We start from the raw sequence: 20,789 nt of genomic DNA on the forward strand, positions 1-20,789 counted from the left end.
TCGTTTGCTCTTGGGTGGCAGTGAGACATGATCATCAGGCGCCCGACGACGCAAAGGGTCCATAGGTTAGCAATCCCAAAAATAATTTTTACAAGCATGTAAAGCAGCCCTTCTTTTTCATGCAGTTGTATGCTTTACTTTTGTTGTGATTGCTGATACCTCGCACCACACACAGTTGCTCACAGTTGTCATTAAGTAATTGGAAACAGCTCTGATACACAGTCAAAATGACCGATTTGAACACATTGATAAGATCTTTTACAGATGGGTCAAGACAATTGTTTAAATCCATGCATTTCATGCATAGATGATGGTCATTCTCTGAGGCCTGCAAAGCCTCATTGTGGAGACAGAGTTGCGTGTTCACTGCATGTCCAGCCACTTCCTGGCAAGTTACCTGTGCACTCAGACCCCAACACAGTCTTCCTCAGAGCTGTTAACCTGCTTCAACCCGTTTCATTCTGCTCATGCTGACGCCCTGCAGGCTGTGAATGAGTAAAACCATCCATACAATCACATGCACCTCCCTGCAAACCCTTCCTATTATCAGTTTTCTTACAGAGCTATTGTTGTTCCCAAGTGGTTTTTGAACAATGTTGCACCATACGATATCTCCACAACACTCCAGTCCTTGAACAAAACAACGCTTTTCAGCTTCAGGAATACATTTCCTCCAATGTCCCCACAATAGTTCACAGATTTCTTTCTACTTGTATTCAATAAATTGCATGGTACACGGGACAAATACAAAACTGGACAGTCACTACACTTCTCTCTATAGCTGCCACCATACTGAATGCAACACTGCTCGAATGCACATAGCTAATGAATACTAAATGGGTTATTGTGAAGTGATATGTATAGACAGCTGTCCACTTTAAACACACTGCTGTCTTTTTGTATGTGAGGTCTTGTCCTTGAAAACCCTCTAGGTTTTCAACATGTCTCTGTCACCAAGACAAATTTCTGCACATGTAGTGTCCTTGGTGACTACGGTATAGCGACTCTGCAGTCATTCGTTGGCCTGTTTTACAGCAGTGTGATTGTCTGTTGGATTTGTTTTTTGAGCTTCATCTCTCAGTCATACATTTGTAAGGCAGCCTTTAGGTGGTGGTCAAGGCCGAAAAATACCACAGCTCCTATTTCATGCCGCTCCGCAGCACCTGATTGGCTGCAATGAGCATGACGCTGATGATGAAAGCAATGGCGAAGGCGCATATCAGGCTTTTGCGCACACAAGTTTGCTTGACTTGCTGCGTTGGGCTGGAACCTAGAAGAGAGAAAGAAGAAGTGGAAGAGAAAGAGGAAAATAAACGTGCCAAAAGATCCACTGAATGAACGAAGGTGTTATTTAATGCTTGAAAGAGATCTGATAGTAATTTCCAAATGAAAGAGCTAATCGCAAAACCAACAATTACATGAACACAATTATAAGGGATGAACGCTGCCATGAAAATTTGTTTTCACACCTGTATGCTGCATAACTGCATCTTTATTGTAATACTGATTGCAGTTTTGGAATAACAAACAAAAGCATTGGCACCTGACTGGCATATTAAAGATCTGAATTGAGAAGGGCAGCTGAAGCAAAAAGTGTCTAAAAGAATCTTTTACACAACATCTGTCGTACTTTTCCCCCCACTAATAAAAGCAATTTCAAAATCCTCAACTGCAACCCCAAGCAAATTAACCATTAAAGGAAAATTCTGTCCCTTGACATGCCAATTTGCCATCTTCAGTAAATTCCAGATATTTTTTAATGAAGAGGTGTAATTTGCTTTATCGCTGCATGATAAAGTTTATCGCTTCCCTCAATCTGCCTTCACTATTACTTCAGTTAGGGATTTCTGACAATGACTTTTAAATGAGCCACAGAGGACGAGGTTTTCCACGCAGAGTCTGAGTAGGCGGATTGAGTTTTAGCAACAGTGTAGTAATTGTTACGGTTGAGGAGAAAACAAGAGAGGAGAGGGAACGATGCCATGTTTTTCTGTGCACAGTTGCACAAATTACAAAACAGGTGCCTGGGAGGACTCAGGATTTCATATACTTTTTAATGAGTGGCTGGAGTACATTATGATCTACTGGGGCTGCTGATGGGAGTAATTGGTACCTCTGCTATTTCAACAGCACAGCTCAGTGTGATCACTTGATTTTGGATCAAAACTGTGCAACAAGAAACAAGTTCTAGTTTAATTTTTACTGGGATCAGACTGTGTACTGTAACTGAGCAGTGTTGATCAGTCTGGATAATTCCAGTTAATTAATTAACATAATAATATTGCACACTACTAGTAGCAATAACAGTGATACTGCTTGGACTCAAACTGACCAATAAAATGCAATAAATGATTACAGAAAGTTCTCTCTTACTGTCTATATCCACCTGGCAGTCCTCAGGGTTCTCTATGTGGTTCTCCTCGGTCATGATGATGTTTTCGATGTCTTTCATTGAAAGGTGATCGCAGAACGTGTCATACAGAAGCCTCTTCAACTCCTCCACTGTCAATTTCTGCATGTCACACTGGAGACACACACACATATAACTGAATATTAACATTTGTAGTTTGTGCAAGTCAAGAAGCTTTATTGTCATTCCAACCACATATAGCTGAAGCAGTACATAGTGAAATAGGACAAACAAACACACACAAATAAATGCAAAGACGGGCACACATACACACGGATGCAATATGTAGGCACACACACATAACAAATAGAGTTGAATTAAGCATAGTACGTTTGTACTAGTTTAACTACCTTTCACAGCATAGAATAGAATAAAGTTACAAAAAATATTCAAGCAGTTCTTCTGTGTCCAGTTTTGAATTGAATCTACCTACTTACATTTCAGCACTGCCATTATGTAAAATCAAGAATCTGACTAAGACCAAAACTAAAAACAAAATCCTTGTAAATGTGCCAATTCAGGATCTGTGCCTGTTTGGAGAGCTCATCTGTGTTACTCATTTTCAGCTCAGCCAGAGCAGCAGCTCACCAGTTTCACCAGAGGCTCTGTGTGATCAATCCAGCAGCACATGCTTGATACTACGATACTGTTATATAATGTTATATGAAACTATGCAGCCTTTGCAGCAATCCCTCCTGACTCTCCCAGCATGTGTCTTTGGTTGTGAATCTTTTTTTGTACACTGACTGCACCAAGAATTCCCATAAACCCCCTCTCTTTCACACTCAATTTGGAGCCTCACTTTCTGACAGCCACTCCGGCGCTGTTATCACACAACTACAACAAAGGCGGCTTTGACACGAGCTCTGTCCCATTAATTCTCATCCTGCTGACAGGATGGAGCAGTTGATTATCTAACGAGGTGTCTGTAAATAAATTAATATCTACTTTACATAAAAACTGACTTTAATGTTCTAAGTAATAAGACTGTCGCCACACACAACGAGGCGGTGATTTCAATTCAGTCTCAATGAAGGACGTAGTTCCTAAGGGAATTCAAATCTGCAACGGCTCCCTCCATTAACAATCCAGTGGCTGTAGCTGGTTCACAGTGGCAGGGTCCTACTGTTTCTGTGCTTGGCGGTTTGCTACAGCTGTCTATCGTCTTTCTAATGAGCAAGAAATGACTGACGGAATAATGAGCACCTTCCAAAAGACGGAGTCAAAGTCGGTGCCATTGAACTTATCTGGCATCCCGGCTGCCGTCAGCTTTGGGCCCAGAAGAGTGACAAACTCCTCAAAGTCCACTTGGCCATCGCCTGCAGAAAAGAGGAACAGTTGGAGATTATTGTTGCATGTTTTACTGCCTGTTACAGTCCGGTTTTGTGGGCAAATACAGATTAAAGCTTCCGTGCTTTGTGACTTAAGATAATAAAATGTAAGCTGTGTGTTTGCCTCACCATCCATGTCCAGTCTCTGGATGATAACTTCCAACTCCACCTCATTTGGCATATAGCCCAGGGAGCGCATGGCCATTCCCAGCTCCTGCTTTGAGATGAACCCATTCCCATCACGATCAAACACTTTGAAGGCCTCACGGATCTCTGCAGAGAAGACACACACACACACACACACACACAGAAATCTTATGACAGAGCAGGAAAGCGGGAAGTGTTCCACACACCAAAGACGCATTTGTTATGCTGCATCAATGCTTGAGTCATAGTTATATGAGGGTTGGCAGCAAAGGAGAACAAATTCAACCAGTAAAATGACAAAAAAGGAGCCAAAATAAAATAAGTACCCTTGAACAAGGAGTTGAGATCAAAACTGTCAACATGTTAAAGGGCAGCACTCTCCGACCTCTTTGTATTTTAAATTTTGAGGTGATGAATCAAACGTGTGACGTTTTATTCTCCTGGCTGCCAAAATCTATAAAGCTTTAATGCTAGAAATAACCTAACAAGAAAGATGAAGCTTTGCAGTCAAATAAGGTGGAGACAGTGGTTGCATTTCTTAGATAGGTTCAATAATGTCTTAGAATAAGTGATTATTGCTGAATCCCTGTTTACTGTCTACATGTAGGAGCTGTCAAAGGATTAGTAGTATCGATGAGCTGTTTTAAGGTAGCACCGCAGCACAAAATGTCTATAACAAAAGTGAAATGTGTGGCTGGAGAGGAAGGTTTATTATTTAATATTGACAATGGAGGTTGCATGTTTGCTCTGAGTTTGGTTTCGATGTCTGTCTTTCCACATGCAGGTTCAAATCAAAGCGTCTTAAGGAAATCGTTAGTAGCTTTTGTACATAGCCGCTCTCTGTTGCCAGTTAAAGGTTGTGTTGCTGATAATAATAGCAGTTAATGAGAGCTTCCAAGTCCGTTAAATCTCCCACTGTGAGATGATTCTGTCGGGGTTTAGAGAAGCTCTGAACAAGAACTGTAGGTGTGTGCTGATCAGTACTTTAGTTTCCATCCATAAAATACATTTTGTTTGAGCAGCTGCCAGATGCTTTGTATCTAAGATGCTGTCAACTTGAATCTGACCTCCACTGGTTGGTTATTCACACAAGATGGTCAACTGTACAGCCGGCTATAGGGGATCTAAACAACAACACCTCCACCTTGGGAAAAACTTGCATTTATCCTGTCAAGACACTTAAGGAGTATTCCTCAAACAAGAACTACAAAACCACCATCCCAGAACAGACAAATCACTGCCAGATGCTAGAACTCACACCTCAGCAATACAAATCAAAGAGAAAAGACACATAGATGCTGTATTTATTCTGGACACAGTGTAATAGAGCAGAAGATGCTTCCTGCTGTTACAGAACCCTCATAACCGCAGGAAATCTTTCAATTCCTCACTCCATTTTGCTTTGTTTAGTCTTCACGTGGCCTGGAATCCCTTCTTTTATATGCAATGGCATCCAACACCAAGCTACAATTTTAAACTCCACCAGATTAGTGTAAGTAAAAAAAACAGAGCATGACGTGAATCTTCAGATAGAATGATGTACAGTATAAATCTCAGCAAATCATGTAGTCAGAACCAAAATATGTTAAAGGTGTAGCAAAATACAGTTTCCACACATCTGGCAGGGAACAGAAATTAGGTTGAGTTAAAGAAATAATAAGTTTGTAAAAAAGGAAAATGTAAACCTGGTGATGTAAACAAGTGAGCACAGCTGCTAAATAATGGACAACCTGTGCCTGTTACAAGTAGACAAAATAAAAATTCAAACACGGGACTATAAATGACTTCCCCTGCACAGTTTACAACCAATTAGGTGCCGTTAAGTTACTGAAGTGTAATACTCAACAAATTTTATCAATCCCCTGAAAAAAAACCCCAGAGTTTTGTAAATGGGAATTGCTGCTCCTGTGATTTACCGCAGTGTCAGAACGACGGCAAATGGCCAAGCCTCGGGCCAAAATCCACAGTGTGACAGTCTGTGACAAATATTTCAGTCGGAAAACAAAACATAAAATATCAATGATGGCAGGAAACAGTGTGTGTCATTCAGTGTTTAATGCGGTGGCTTCAGGAAATAGTTTGTTGTAATCAAGTACACATGCATTGCATAGAAATAGCGCCACAGGGACAAGGGTACTTGACAATCATGTATTACAATAGATTACATGCACGCATTTATAAAACCCAGCCGAGTGGCATTCGCTGCCGCTGCTGCTTTTCACATAGTTTTTCCCTACAAATTGTCTTACTAGAGGTATAGTTTGAATGACTCAGAGCCTCCAGCTATGTTTTGTCCTTCCCTAGGTGTGATCTTATTGTTTATAGAATAACAATACCTCAGTATCCACCTGAGGTCTTTGCTTCATCTGTTTACTTTAGAAACGAGGGCTTTCCGACAGACAGTCTCTAAAAAAACCATGTAGCCTCCTTGCAGGAGGCAAACACACTAAATAAGGTGCCAAAACAGTTTCAGGAAATGCTCTGTCTCTACTGAAAGCCTTATTTATTGATCAAAGGCCAAGGTGAGGGAAATATCCTCATAGCGAGTGATGTATACTGTGTTTGATATAAAAGGTTTTTGTATTCAAATATTGGAGGATTTTACTGTATATTCTTTCACAGAATACAAATGCCTCAGTGCAGTTTGCCAAGAAATATAATGAATTGCTTTTGTGTCTATTAAAATACTGTGTTTAACCAAAAAGCTGCAGTATGTGTAGCCATTACAATTATATTACCAAAACCCCTCGGCTCAACTAGAAATCAGCGCTAACAGAGCATTACCAGAATGAACTAACAAATCTCTGAAGCAAAGCAAACAATACATAATCCCCACTCCAGCAACTTATCAAAAGAGGCTGACGAATCGTCCTCTAAAAGAATTAATTTCTCTTTTTGACCACACTCCACCCAGACAACTGTCAGAGATAATACTCTACTATCTAAATTATCCCCTGGATAGATGACTATGTTCTCCTCTTTTCACTTTAGTCTCTGAGCCCAAAATGAGCCAAATCCACATGCAGGTCTCCACAGTGCCTCTACTGTAAGTGAGAAACTCAGTCAGAATAAAAACATTCTGACTATTACTAAAATTGAATACCTCAGACATTGGTCTATGACAGTATGATGACCTGACTAATCCTGCCTAATCAAGGACAGAATGTTGGCAAAATCATTGTACTGCTTAGTCATGTGTTTTTAAAATAAAGAGTTTTTATTATGAGCTGTATCCAATTAAAACCTGTAGCTACTGACAGTGGGTCAGTAGCTACAGATCTCTTTCATTTCCAACCAGAATCTTATCTTATCCATAATGACAGGAGATATGCCTTCTGTATTTAACATTGTTGGCTCAACTGTTCTATACAGATACAACAGTATAAACTAATCATAAACGGATCATGAGGAAATGGGCCGCTACCTAGGACCCCCAGACTGATAGAGGTAGAAAGCAACTTCAACTGAGGCTGTCATGTTGTTGTGGTCATTTTGTGTCTCCTTGTGTTCCCTTTTCAATTGCTCATGGTAATTCTATCTCTATTTTTCATAACCTTTCGTAGGAGCCCCTGAGAGGTTGAGCTTATCTGGGCCTTTGTCTGCCCGTTCAGTAATCCATCTGTGGGTCTAGGCCTGCAACTAATCTGTTGATTTTTATTTTCAAGTGTGTAAAATATGGAATAGTGGCCATGACGACGCCTGTGTAACATGCTCATTTGTCTTGATGTTGATGTGTGCTGATTAATTAATTATTTAAATAATCAAAACTGTTGCTTATGTTTCTGTCCATTGGCCTAATCACTTAATTGACCATTTCAGAATTAATGTTTTTTTTCTCTTGCTCTCTCTCTCTCCTCACATCTTACAAGTGGCTAGACATAGCTGGACTGAAAGAGGCGCCAATTATGGCAGCACAGGAACGCACTCCAAGTATAAGATCAATAGAAGCTGGGGTCTACCACACCTGGGAAGATCCCTGAAGCAAGCTGTGGAAAGATGCCCCTGAGAAAATCCAGCACGTAAGGGTGCAAGATGCTAGCAGGCAGAGGATACAGGAACATCTGTGCTGTGTTTGTGCTAGAAGTCCTGTGGTCAAAAAAAAAAACACCTCCAAAGGTAGTTGTAACCCAGCTCAGATCCTGTGGGACTTCCAGATGTAGACTGAGACACTAGTAATGGCTAACTTACCGGACATAGTAGTGATGGTCAAACAGAGGAAGAAGGACGCAGTGATGGATGTAACAATCCCAAGTCATGGCAACATCAGGAAGAAGGAACATAATGAGCTCGAGAAATACTAAGGGCTGAGAAAGGAGCTAGAACAGATGTGGAAGGTGAAAGCAACAGTGCAGATTCCGGTAATGACATCTGAGAGCGCAATGCTAGAACCAGCTAAGATATTGCACAGGACCCTGCATCTCCCAGGGCTCTGGTGGAGGACCTAAGCTTGAAGGACACTTGTGTGTGTGTATATACAATGTTTTTTTTGCTTCTTTCGCTCTGTTCCCACTAGGGAAGTGTGAATATTTTTGTTAAAAGCTTGTGGTATTGGCTTTGATGTAGAGAGGTGCTTGTCGGCCTCCAAAGATACTATGCCTTTTGGTCCCCTGTGGCGTGACCTGATAGAGGATGAAAAGTCCAAGTTAAGATTGTGAGCATTGAGAGCAAAGCATCTGAAGATGAACTCCCACAAGAGAAAGGTGCAGTGCACTCATGTCACATTGCTCTCCCCATACACTGCTGTAGATCTATGAACTGCACTCAATTGTTGCTGCAGTACAGAGATGTTGAACAGTCGGAGTCGCATACAGCAGTATAGACAAAGCCAAAAATCCCTTGGAAAAGGAGATGATTCATAAAGACAAATGGAAAACGCATGAATTCTTGACAAGAGTGAAATGTCGATGACAAGGGGCCTTGACATTCTCCCTCTATATTTCTGTTCTATTTTCTACCAGACTCTAGAGGATGTACAGTGGCAAAAGTATATGAACCTGGTTTTCTGCATTAATTTGTCTAAAATAATAACACAAAGAAATTCTGATCTTAATGTATTTATGGAGAACAACCATAAAAACCTCCTGGTTATAGTAGAAAAAATATGTGAACCCTTGAAATTAATAACTGGTTGACCTGCAGTCGTCCTGCAGGAGATATTTTAACCCATTCTTTCTGGCAGAACTGCTTTAGCTCTGTCATATTCTTTACACGTCTCACGTATGTGGCTCTTGTTCCATAGCATCTGTGTTGGGTTGCTCTTTGGCAAACTTCAGGTGTGCAGCAATGTTCTTATTAGTAAGTAGGGGCTTCCTTTGTGGTGTCCTGCCATAGACGCCCTCTATGTTTTTATGTACTGTAGACTCATGAACACAGATGTTAGCCGGTTCTTATAAATGCCTTCAGATCGTTGGCTGTCATTCAGGGTTGCTTCTTTTACCTCATTAATGAGTGTTTGTTGTGCTCTTGGGGTCATTTTGACCGCTGGCCGCCCAGTTCTTGATAGAGTAACCACAGTCCTAAAGTGTCTCCATTTGTTGTATGCCTAACTATAGACTGGTGAATTTCCAAAGTCTTTGACATCACCTTGTAACCCTTTCCAGCTCTATGTAAATCAACAATTCTTCATCATAGATCCTCTGAAAGCTCCTTTTGGCAAGGCATGGTTAAGATAAGCATCTTCTTCTTGTGCAGTATTGATAATCTTTACAGTTTTAAAATCATTATCTTCTTGACCTATGCACACAAAATAAAGAATTAATTAGGAAAAGAAAATAATGAAGGAAAGCTGCTCTTCATCACAAAACAGAAACACATCACATGGGAAATATTTACTTGGATTTCTGAGACATGCCTGGAGCAAAGCTTTACCCCTTTTAAGCCTAAATTTAGCATTTAACAGGGAAAATTTTTTCTAATTACATGCAGTACACCCTGAGCAGGCTAATACCAGGGCTTTTGTTGTGGTGAAGTGTCCATGAATATAATCCAGGGCCTGTTTTTGGGAGCCAGAGATCCTCTTTGCCTCAGTCAGACCTGCATCTGCTTAGGGCCGCTTTGGATGGGTAATTGCAGCACGCCTATTCTTTATGTAAGACCTTATCAGTGTGAGAAAAACGTTGCTTTGCTGTGTGTGAGTATGAACCTTGGCCAACTATTTTTAAACACCCATAGCAACCATAATCCATCTTTAGCTGGATATGGGCCGACATGAGCATGAAAACATTTGAATATTACCATGACATGCTTCTAACAAGGCTCTAGAGGGTGGCTATATAGCAGACTCTAAGTCATCTGTGTATTAATGAAAAAACCTCATCTCAGAGTTTGGATAGGAAGTCCCCCTTCCATTATAACATTTGAGGCGCTTTAACCTCACTACTACAACACTGACATGGCCACAGGGAGAAACCGTAAAATGTAAAAAATGTAAAGGTTTAGATGTTTTATCCTCAATAAGAAATAATCCTCATGCCAACTTCTGAAACCCCGTTTGACCTTGAATGATTGAAGTCAGTGAAAGGCCATGAATTTTTAACCCGCCTCCATTGGTACTTTCACTTTTCTACAGCAGGGGAGAAAAATTTATCAGTGTTTTCTTTTTCTCTCTCTTACTCGTGTGTTTTCAAAGCTGCAAGATTTTTATCATCAGATTCGATCCCCATGAAGATGTGCGAGAAGCACCTCAAACAAAGGTCAGATATGAACAATCAGAAGCCTCCGCTGTGTTACCGCTTCTTCAACAGTCCCTCATCAGTTCCACTACATTAACGGTACGCACTCTCTTCTGGATGCAGTGTTTTTTTTTTCTATTGCTGAATTTTGTTATTGTCTGGAGTAGAGTTTGCAGGATTGTTCATCAAAGGGAGGAAGCATCACCTATCAGCAAAAAGGCACTTCACCTTCCTGAAATCATCACAGTTCATTTCACGGGTAATACAGTTTGCTGGATCCACTCCTTCACGGCAATCGATCAAAATGGAAATAAATAACTTTAAGCTTAACTTTAACCTGTCTTTATGTAATCACGGCACCTGACGATATTTCCAGCTAATCTGCACCATATGTTTTCCATCAAAACGTAATTTGGTCAGGTAGGATATTCATACCAGCTTACAGCAGCCAATTAAATAAATACAACACAGTTGTTGTTGTTGTTGTGTTCAAATGCTTAAATTATATTAAGTGATAATAAAGTATTAGGAATTGGAAGGATTGATACCAATTAGCACAGACTGGAGTCTGCGAGTCTGTGTCTCTGGAAAGGTAACAACCCAGCATCACTGGCAACTCTAAAGCTGGTCACATGTTATATTTTATTTGTTTAACACAAAAAAAAAGAAACGGTGTAAAACTGACAATGCATCATTTTATTTTAATGGTAGCCCATGAGTGAATAATCACTTTTTTATACAAACAAGCGTTAATGTGTTTTTGCTGCGTTTTTTAACAGATCTCTTCAGAAGCAGTGTAATTATACAGATGAAACCAAACTTGTGGCTCACTAGCTGTGATGCAGGGTCATTTCAACCTCTGAGAAAAGACGTTTCTTTTTCACCATCTATGTCAAGGAGCACTTTTTCATATGCCCCTTGTCTCATCCAGGCAGGTGATACAGCCCAGAGTGATTTTTGAAATCCATTTTTTCCCTCCCTGCCCGTCTGTCTGGCAGATTGCAAAACAACTCTCTGTCATCCAGGCAGAACGGCAACGGTTGAGGATTGAGCAGAATAATGGGAAGACATACAAAGTGAGATTTATTATTGTGATTGTATACAAGCTGGAGCCCCAGTGCTGCACATTTACAATGTCGTAAACCCTGTCCTTTTCCAAAATGGATAAAGGTAATCTTCCTGTTTCACTGTCACTCTTCTTCATCCAGATGTTTTTTTTTTTCCATTTAGTGGTTTTTACTTAGAATATGAAAAGCCTGTGAGCCGTCGTTTCAAGGCAGGTTCACCTCCACTGTCTTTTTGTAAAGTAAACTCACACAATGCAAAACACAAAAGTCAAGTTTTGACAATCTGTGAGAATATCTCAGGCTTTAGAGGCATTTCAGTTTGGAGTAATTTAATAATTACAGCAGTCAGCAATTGTTAATGCTGCACGTCTTTCTTCTTTCTTGTCCTTAAACAAAGGCTCCTGAGTTTGTCATGATCCTAGTTCCACTTTTTGTTTTGTGCTTTTATGTTGTTTCACTTCTGGTTTCTTCCCTGTCCTTCCTGTCTTCAGCTGCATTTAATTATTCCTCATCATTTTCTCTTGGCCCTGATTTTCCCTTTATAAGTTCATGCTTTCCTTGCTCTGAACTTAGCCTGGTATATATGTGTGTGTGTGTGTGTGTGTGTGTGTGTGTGTGTGTGTGTGTGTGTGTGTGTGTGTGTGTGTGTGTGTGTGTGTGTGTGTGTGTGTGTGTGTGTGTGTGTGTGTTTGTTTGTTTTTAAACCTATGTTTGACCCTGGACCTTGCCTCTGCCTTGACCCATTGAAAGATTCACAGTTGCCTTTTTATGTTTTGGACCTTGCCTCTGCCTTACTAGACTCGGTTCTCACCACTCAAATACTCACCCGTAACGTCAGTGGTCGATCTTCAGATCAATTCTCCCTCTCTGTGATCACCACACTCCCCTGGTTCTCTTCTTTAGATCTTCACTGTCACCTTTGGGAATTTATTTATTAGCATGATTAACTTTTTTTTTTTGTTTCAGTGTTGTTTGAGAGAGGGACTGCTTTGATGGAAAACATTTTCTGTAAGGCCATGAACAGCTCCCATCTACACAGGGAAACAAATGGCTGTTTAAAGGATCCAATTTAAGGCTAAAACAATGTTTTAATTAAACTAATTCTGGCTTTCTAGTAAAAAACATGGCTTATAGCAGTGAAGAGCTGAAGTGAAGAGTGCTTGGATTGGTAAACACATCTGGATCATTTGCACACTCCATATTCCTGAAAATGAGCCAGCATATCCACTGTCATCATGATTGGTCATTTTGCTGTGTGCTGTTGCCCAAATCTTCTGAGCAGCATATGCTTTAAAATGGTCTCAGATGACCCCTTAGAAGCACACCCCCACGACGCCCACTGATTCTGCACCAGCAATATGTTATGCGCATAATTTCTTGTGTTGCCAAGCAGATGCCGGTGTCTTTATATATCTTCATTTGTATTCATGTAAGTATTTCCAAAGGAATGGAGTCAACCCTCCACCTCAGGGCAAAGGAATGAGTCAATGTTTTTTTGCTCCAGCTACAGTAGGAGTCGAGCAGAAACATCCACATTGCCTTACAGGCAGTTTATGCCATTACGAACACAGTGGTGTCAGTGGTGTTTTTTTTTTTTTTTTGTTAGTTTTTTTATTTTTATTTTTTTATTTTTTTTTAGCATCTGTCAGTCAAAGTGATGTGCGAGTCTCGAGCTCTACCAAGGGAGCAACTAAAAATGTTGAAAAAGAAGCCCTGGCGTGTGAAGGGTTTTTACTAGTGTGGAAGTCTGAATATCATACGAAAACATTCTACATATTTATACCTCAAGCAGATGCACTGAACCTGGTTATTCCCCCTCCACAAGCCAGCAGCTCTGCGTTTCATCATGCCACAACAGCAGTATCTAACTAAGGCTGCTGGCTGTGTCATTGGTTTTGTAAGAGCTTTGTCAAAAACCGAACAATTAAATAAAAGTTACGGAAATTGATCCAACTTGCCATAGACATGTGGCAGCATCAACAAAGTCGCTGGAATTTGTCCACCGGTGACTCCGGTGTTATTGGGATGATTCAGCCTGGGTTACCATTTCTGGTGCCAGTTCCGTTAACATTACTAAACTGCACACCCAAGTTTAAGAAGGACTCTAAAACCCTTTTGCTGTTCCCACTGCAAACCTTCTGCTCGTTTCAGCTTGAACTGCCGGTGTTTTCTCTAACAAGTGAACAGTTGCACTTTCACTTTATATAACAAAGTAAATGAATCTCGCTTTAGGCTTCAGCAACTTTAGTCCCATTATTCTAATCACTTCATGTTTGCTTCTTGTCTCCGGGGGCATTGACATCCCAATCTGTGTTTGATCTCAAGACGAGGAAAGCCTCCTCGCTCCTCTACGAGCGTGAACAAATGGGGCGATAACCTTGAGGCTGAGCTGATTCCGATTACTGCGTACAGTTACTATGTGAGTTTTAGGTGCACTTTGAGAGATTTGTCCCTGCTGCGAAAGATTTGACTCAGGATACACTTTCATGTTTCCTGAAAGAAAGCTTTCATGCCCAAGCTAAACACAGCGGAACTGAAACTGAGGGAGGAAGAAACCTGTATCATTAGACATATTAAAATGGATTCAAAGATTAAAATCCCTGTTTGAGATATTATGCCCATCGAGAACGACTGTCATGTGAGTAAAGTAAATTTCTCTGCCTCTCTTTCACCTTTTTATTTTTTTATTTTTTTCTGATGCATTGTGATGCATCAAATGGATCAAATTACCTGTTTTCACTACTGATCCCAAACGCATCACAGAAGTTTTGGGGACAGCTCTCTGGAGACAACAACAACACTGGGATTATGTGGCACTAATTTTAGAAATAAATGACTTTTCTCAAGCAATGTTCATATATCCCCCCTCCCAAAAAAAAAAGAACTGATGGTAAGAATAAGAAAATGCATCTTTAATATGTTCAATCTGAACTTTTCTGACATTCTACCAGTCGAAACAAGCAAGAAAAGTGAGACAATGAAATGAAAGCCTGCAAAGATAAATACACTGCAATGATCACAACCTTGTCGGTAAGATGCAAACATTCTGCTCCCGTCTTATCTTTTGCTTGTGTCTACAGAAAACTGCTGGCATCTGTTTACACGAGTCTCACTCTGGGAACTGTTACAAATGCTTTAAGCTCAGCACTGGGACTATTCTGAAGCTGTTTCCAATAGGGCTGTTGTTAGGCAGTGTGGAAATTGGCTACCCACTTAATTCCACCTGCAGTGATATTGACACTGAGCTGTGTGTGTGTGTGTGTGTTTTTTTTGTGGTGGAGGAGGCCTAAACTATATTGAGCTCCTGTAATATGACCAACTGTTTTTTTTCTTTTCATCCCTCTTGTGTAGGAGGGGAAATGGAGAATATGGAGTCCAATTCAATTTATGATCCCATCATTGTACGTTAAAGTAGTTGCTACCCCCCTCCACCATCTACCACACACACACACACACACACAATGGCTCATCAAGCTTTTGAAAAATAGTGTTTTGTTCCAATTATAGATTTGACTACTTTCTCGGCCTCAGCGTGATGCTACTGGTCCGTTCCCTGTGGTGTCCAAGCCAGTAATTGAAAATCAAGTCATGGGCTATGCGTGTCAGTGGGGTTTGAGCCACCTGTCCCTAAAAACGCTCACGCGCACACATATTCACTAATGTGCAATTTTGTCTCATGACAAAGCCCTGTCTCCCTGAAGAGCGAGCTGATGTATGTGACACTTGCAGCCAATTCTCATCCATCTCTCAAGAGACGAGAGCAGAGAAGACAGACAGAGACTGTCACTCGAGCAGCAGGTTTCTCATCGACAAGTCGTTTATGAAACGTCGCGCTTGTCAAAATCTGATCAGGTACTTGAGACTGTTCCCTGCATATTGTAATTAAGAGCTTACTGACCTTTGCAGGAATTGGCTTTACTTCACTTCCCTTTCTTTTATGTTGGGACTCACTGATGCATGTGTAAAAAAAATAAATCATACTTGCAAAATAAACTTTTTATTCTCTTTTTAATTATATTGTTGTGGTGTTATTAAAACTAAATATCCTGAAAAGTTGCTGCATATAAGGGCTTTTGCATTTAATGAAGGCAACATATTGTAGTAATGACCATGAATACTTGCTTGTTACTTTGAATACCATGTTGCATACAGCACAAATAAATATGTGTTATTATTATTTTATTGTTAAAGTTATCCACAGACCAGGACAGGTACAGTAAGTCCATCTACATCACTTACAGGTCTGACTTCCTGTTAGGAAACTAAAATAACAGAAATCCTAACAGAAGCTGTCGGGTGTCAAATGCACGTATGTGTGATGGATGGCTGTGTGCTATTAAAGAATACCTGCTACCCAGAAGGATTTAGGAATTGACTAAATCAAAACACATATCCAATAGAAATGTCCGGTAAGGATTCAAACGTATCGCTGTACTACATGTTATTGCTTCGGATGAAAATGTGCTATGCGGCTGCACATCTTCTGCACTTCCCTCCATCTTTGTGCAACTAAAAATAAAAGGGAAACAATAGCACTATTGTTTTAAAAAGCAAAAAAAAAAAAAAATGTTCTGAATGCACAAATCTTGCCACAAAGTGTTTTGTCTTTATATTTTGCCACTTTCAGAGCTGTTTATCTTCAAACCAGTCAGCCCTGTTACAGTTATAGTCTACCTGTGTTGTGCTGTTTAGCAGAAAAAGCCAAGTATCTAAGTTCCTCACTCGAGAACAACATTCAGTCTCCTAAGTGACACAGCCTTTAAAGTCTGTCTTTCACAACCTGTAAGACGTCCCTCACTTGGGATCACTAATGCTTTACCACAGCTGAAAAGGCTCTGTCACTGCAGTTAACTGAACATTATCTCAGGCTCACACAAGATATTCTCATTCTCCTCTAGTTAAACTTCCACCATAAGTTGAGCTGTAAATCCCGGACGGCTCACTTTGTCTTGCGACAGAGTAACTGCAGCAAGGCCGTCCAAGTTAATTTGACTAATTAAAGTCAAGATGCATTCAAAGCTGACTGGAAATTAAGTAGAAGGAGCAGGAAAAGGAAACTGAGGTTCCTCAATCTCGACAGCTAAAAGCTTTTTCTGGACTCGACATCCAGCAAATAATTTATTTCCTGTGTGCAAAATATATTTTTGTCACACAAGGCCTCATGACACTGGAAATGATGTTTTACAACAAAGAGGGATGATGCAATGCTATAGTCATGGCTGAGGCATCATGCTGTGTTCACTTACATGTTGACACTTTTCTTTCATCACAGGCTCACATCATTGGTACACAGGAAACACAATGGTACCTTAAACAAGAGTGAAATGTGCCTCACCTATTGTTGTCTTCTCTGGGTTGACACTAATTTACATTTTTGCTTCTTCAACTCAGCTTTTCGACTTAATATCAGGCCTCAACACTCAGTAGCGTTTCCCTGCCAACCTCATTATGTGTATCTGTGTCTGTGTATCTTGATGAGAACCTCCAGGTTCAATTAACAGTTCATTTCTGATCTCTCCGTAGGTAAAATTCTACATCCAGCTCCCGCTGAAAAAGATTCCTCACAAGAACCAACTTGTCTGTAATTCTCACGAAGCCTAATCACAAATGTTTTACTTTGAAAGTCGTGTTCACACTGGCCTATTTTAATCTGACTGAAGCAGTCGGCTCTGTCAAAAATGTGTCTCTGCTTTGTCTCCCTAACAAAGTGCCCAGTATTCAGGTAACGGGGATGAAAGCTGCAGTGAACAAATCATTGGGGGGGGGGGGATAAGTCAGCTACCAAAACACACAACCCAACTCATACATTAGGACATTAGTACCAGAGGCTGCTGCTGCTGCATGATATGCAGTCACATCACAAGTGCTCCAGACATAATACACAATATTTTCAGAATACTGAAATAACAAACCCAGCATGCTTCATGGGGGTCATCGCTTTTTTTCGTATCAGGTGCCACTGCAGTGCTGAAGAGGTTTTAAAAAAAGTATTTTTATTAATGGAGAGAAGATTTAACCTGGATGCTGGATGACTCATTAGCAGCTGTGGTTCAAAGATGTCACAGTCAGTGTGGTCAGGCTAAATGAGCAACAACATCAGACTTTCATGAACCAGGGGCTCCTGCTTCTGGTTAAAGCCTGTGCATCACTTGGTGAGAGAGAGAGAGAGAGAGAGAGAGAGAGTGCTGCCATTCTTTTCTCTTTTTAACCAAATCATCACAGGACATATCTGAGAATCTATATTTGGAATCAATGAGATAACATTTCCACAGAGTAGCTGGTTCTTTAAGTGATGCTGGTGAGAAAGTGGTTGATTGTTTTTGCGCATTTGTTTCATTTATCGAGGTCAGAAAAGGGATGATTTAAAAAAAAAACTGGAAAAATTTGTGTTTTTAGCCCAGAATTCATCAACTCAAATATCAATTCATCTGTAAACCAGAGCTCTGAGCGCTGTCCATGGTGCTGACCGCGCGTCTATTTGAACCAGCTCCACCTCAGGAGCTGACCACAGCCGCACAGCCTGACGCTACATGACCCTGTTATGAAGAAACATCTGGAGCACTGCTGAGCCTCGGCTCTGCTCTAACAGGTATCATCTCACCTTCAACTTCGTCTTCGGGTAGGTTCACCGGGGCGCTGTAGGAGAGGATGTCGGGGATGGTGCAGATCCCCCGGTACATCAAGGTGGAGGTGACTGGATGCATCGGCATGGCTGCGACCTTTGGCCTCCACCTGCGTCCTCGTCATACAGAAATGTCTACAGAGAGAATCCCAACTTCCCCCCACGGTCACCGAGGGAGCGGCGTATGGAGTCCATGTGGGGGAGAGGGGTGAGGTGGTGAACGGTGGATTCCGCAGCGTGTCCGCCTTACTCTTGCTTTTGGTCAATGAATGAAGAGCAGATCATGTAAGGGGTGTCTTACCTCATTGCAGTTTAACTAGTTTACTGCTTGTAAATGGAAAAACAAAGTCACTAGGTTGAAAACTACCTCAAGCCGAGACAATGCGCACATATGTACATCACCGTGAATCCAGACGAGCTCCACATCTGAGGCACAGCTAATTAGTGCAGGTTATTGGTCTCGACTGTGAACCGATCGAGGGATAAAAAAAAAAAAATCAGCTTTTCAATCCACTGACTCTTTTCAGTCCCACGTTTTGTCTGCTGCGAACGGATTCATGCATCCACTTGTTGGATACGTGCGCTCGCTTGACGCACTCCGTCCTCGAGATGCTCCCAGCTTCACATAATCCACAGAAACGACGTGTTGCACTTAAAAAACGGACTTCAAAAACCTAAACGTGTCTCTCGAAAGAGTGCAAAGATGACAGATGACACGATCACTAGCTCTTAATTGGCCATGGGTACGGGGGCGCATTGCGATCCAGTGGTTCCATCTTCAGTGGATGAGTGAAGGAGTGTTTTTGTGAAGGGAAGCTGTCTGTGCGGAACAGATAGTCACCCTTCTCTCGCTCTCGCCGTCTCTCTCGTATCACTCTCGTCACTCTCGTCTCTCATACATACGTCTGCACATACAGACAGACTCTGTATGGGTGTAGGCAATCCCCTCTACAAAACGCGCAAACACTCCCACTCTCCCTCCCCTCCCTGTTCCTTTGTGTTTAATTACTCTCACCGTGCGCATTCCCTTTACACAACGACATCAGAGCTGTAAAGTGGGATTGATGACCATGTAGGGTGCGTGGTTGTTTTTTATCCAACTGTGCAGAAGCTGTAATGTAAATAATTGCTTATATTAAAATGTATAAGGATGATGACCACTCACTTAATATGCGTGTGAAATGTTCCCATGATACAAAACTGCAGCTACTGCAGATTTGATTGGTTAGATTGGGGTGATTGCTCCAGTGGAAGTCGATTATAGCTCGTGAAAGAGAAAAGAGAGCAGAGAAGAGACAGAGTTAAACATTTCTGTACCTTTTCTGTCCCATAATCTCAATTTTATGCTTTGCTGCACCACAATCTGTACAGAGCAACCCTTTGAAACTTGAGCTCTTATACTTTTCAATTCACATGGTTGACTTCACAGTCTACGGTAAGATCCAGTAAGGCCTTGTTGAATGGAGCTACTTGAATTTTTGATGACCATGAGCTGTCTTCTTACAGTTCCCTGAATCTTTCTCTCTTTTTGTTGGGAGCGTCAAGTATTTTCCAAAGATACAAAAGGTGATATTTTCTTGTGCTCATGTTGTCTTTAACTCCCAATCAGTTGCAGGACCAGACTCGTACCTTCCTAGTTTTAATTTTTTTGCCTTATGGACAAATCAAGAATGAATCAAAAAGTACAGTGATGCTCTTGCAACATTTGGCAAAGCATGAGGTCTGCCGTGCTCATCTATTTTAGGGAATATAGTAATAGAGGTGTTAATTCCATCCATCCATCCATCCATCCATCCATTTTCTTCCGCTTAACCGGGGCCGGGTCACGGGGGGAGCAGCTTAAGCAGAGATGCCCAGACTTCCCTCTCCCTTGACACCTCCTCCAGCTCTTCCTGGGGAACACCGAGGCGTTCCCAGGCCAGCCGAGAGACATAGTCCCTCCAATGTGTCCTGGGTCTTCCCCGGGGCCTCCGCCCAGTGGGACATGTCCGGAAAACCTCACCTGCGTGGCGTCCCGGAGGCATCCGAAACAGATGCCCAAGCCACCTCAACTGGCCCCTCTCAATGCAGGTGGTGTTAATTATTAGGGCAAACATCATCAACCAGTAATTCTGGTTTCATTTCAACATTAGGTGGGGTCCCATAGACCCACCCCTTTTTTTATAATAATTAGTGCTATTGATTTAAAGTTTTCTTCATTCTCCTCACACTTTAACACGAATGCAGATCCAGGAAGACAACCAAGTAAAAACATTTAACAGCACAGTGGTGCTCTACTGGGCACCATTGTCTTGTCCCTATGTAACCAGCCACTTCTGATCAGTAAATGGATCGTGCTTTTCTCAAAGCGTTTTTTATGTTGCCTTTCATCCTAATCCCATAATTGATAGATGACCGCTCTACCCCCTGAGGCACTGACATATATTAAATGTCTGAACCTCGAGAGATAACTCTAAACCTCTCCAAATTTCCACTTTTTCCCGGTCACTAAGTTGAAACATCCTCTGACACCTCACATGAAAACAATAACTGTGCTGGCTG

The 20,789-nt window shown here is 41.3% G+C and overlaps 1 protein-coding gene across 1 annotated transcript; it reads right to left on the reverse strand.

The window, feature by feature from the left end:
* Positions 1-451: 451 nt before the first annotated feature.
* Positions 452-18,336, reverse strand: LOC113150975 (calcium-binding protein 7). The gene is made up of 5 exons (XM_026343751.1): positions 18,228-18,336; positions 3,871-4,014; positions 3,617-3,729; positions 2,374-2,524; positions 452-1,270 (listed from the first exon to the last, which is right to left on the reverse strand). The coding sequence occupies exons 1-5, from the start codon at positions 18,334-18,336 to the stop codon at positions 1,140-1,142; spliced, it is 648 nt and encodes a 215-aa protein (XP_026199536.1). The 3' UTR covers positions 452-1,139.
* Between the last annotated feature and the right edge of the window lie 2,453 nt (positions 18,337-20,789).

Source organism: Anabas testudineus, chromosome 9 (genome assembly GCF_900324465.2).
Source record: "Anabas testudineus chromosome 9, fAnaTes1.2, whole genome shotgun sequence".
In the NCBI taxonomy this organism is placed as follows: domain Eukaryota; kingdom Metazoa; phylum Chordata; class Actinopteri; order Anabantiformes; family Anabantidae; genus Anabas; species Anabas testudineus.

What these genes read in the sequence shown, in the direction of transcription:
- LOC113150975 (XM_026343751.1), bottom strand. Translation starts at nt 18,336, where the DNA reads ATGCCGATGCATCCAGTCACCTCCACCTTGATGTACCGGGGGATCTGC. An exon ending in TTGACTCCGTCTTTTGGAAG is followed by an intron (nt 2,525 to 3,616) that starts GTGCTCATTATT and finishes GTGTGTCTCCAG; the next exon opens with TGTGACATGCAGAAATTGAC. An exon ending in CTGCCAGGTGGATATAGACA is followed by an intron (nt 1,271 to 2,373) that starts GTAAGAGAGAAC and finishes TCTCTCTTCTAG; the next exon opens with GTTCCAGCCCAACGCAGCAA.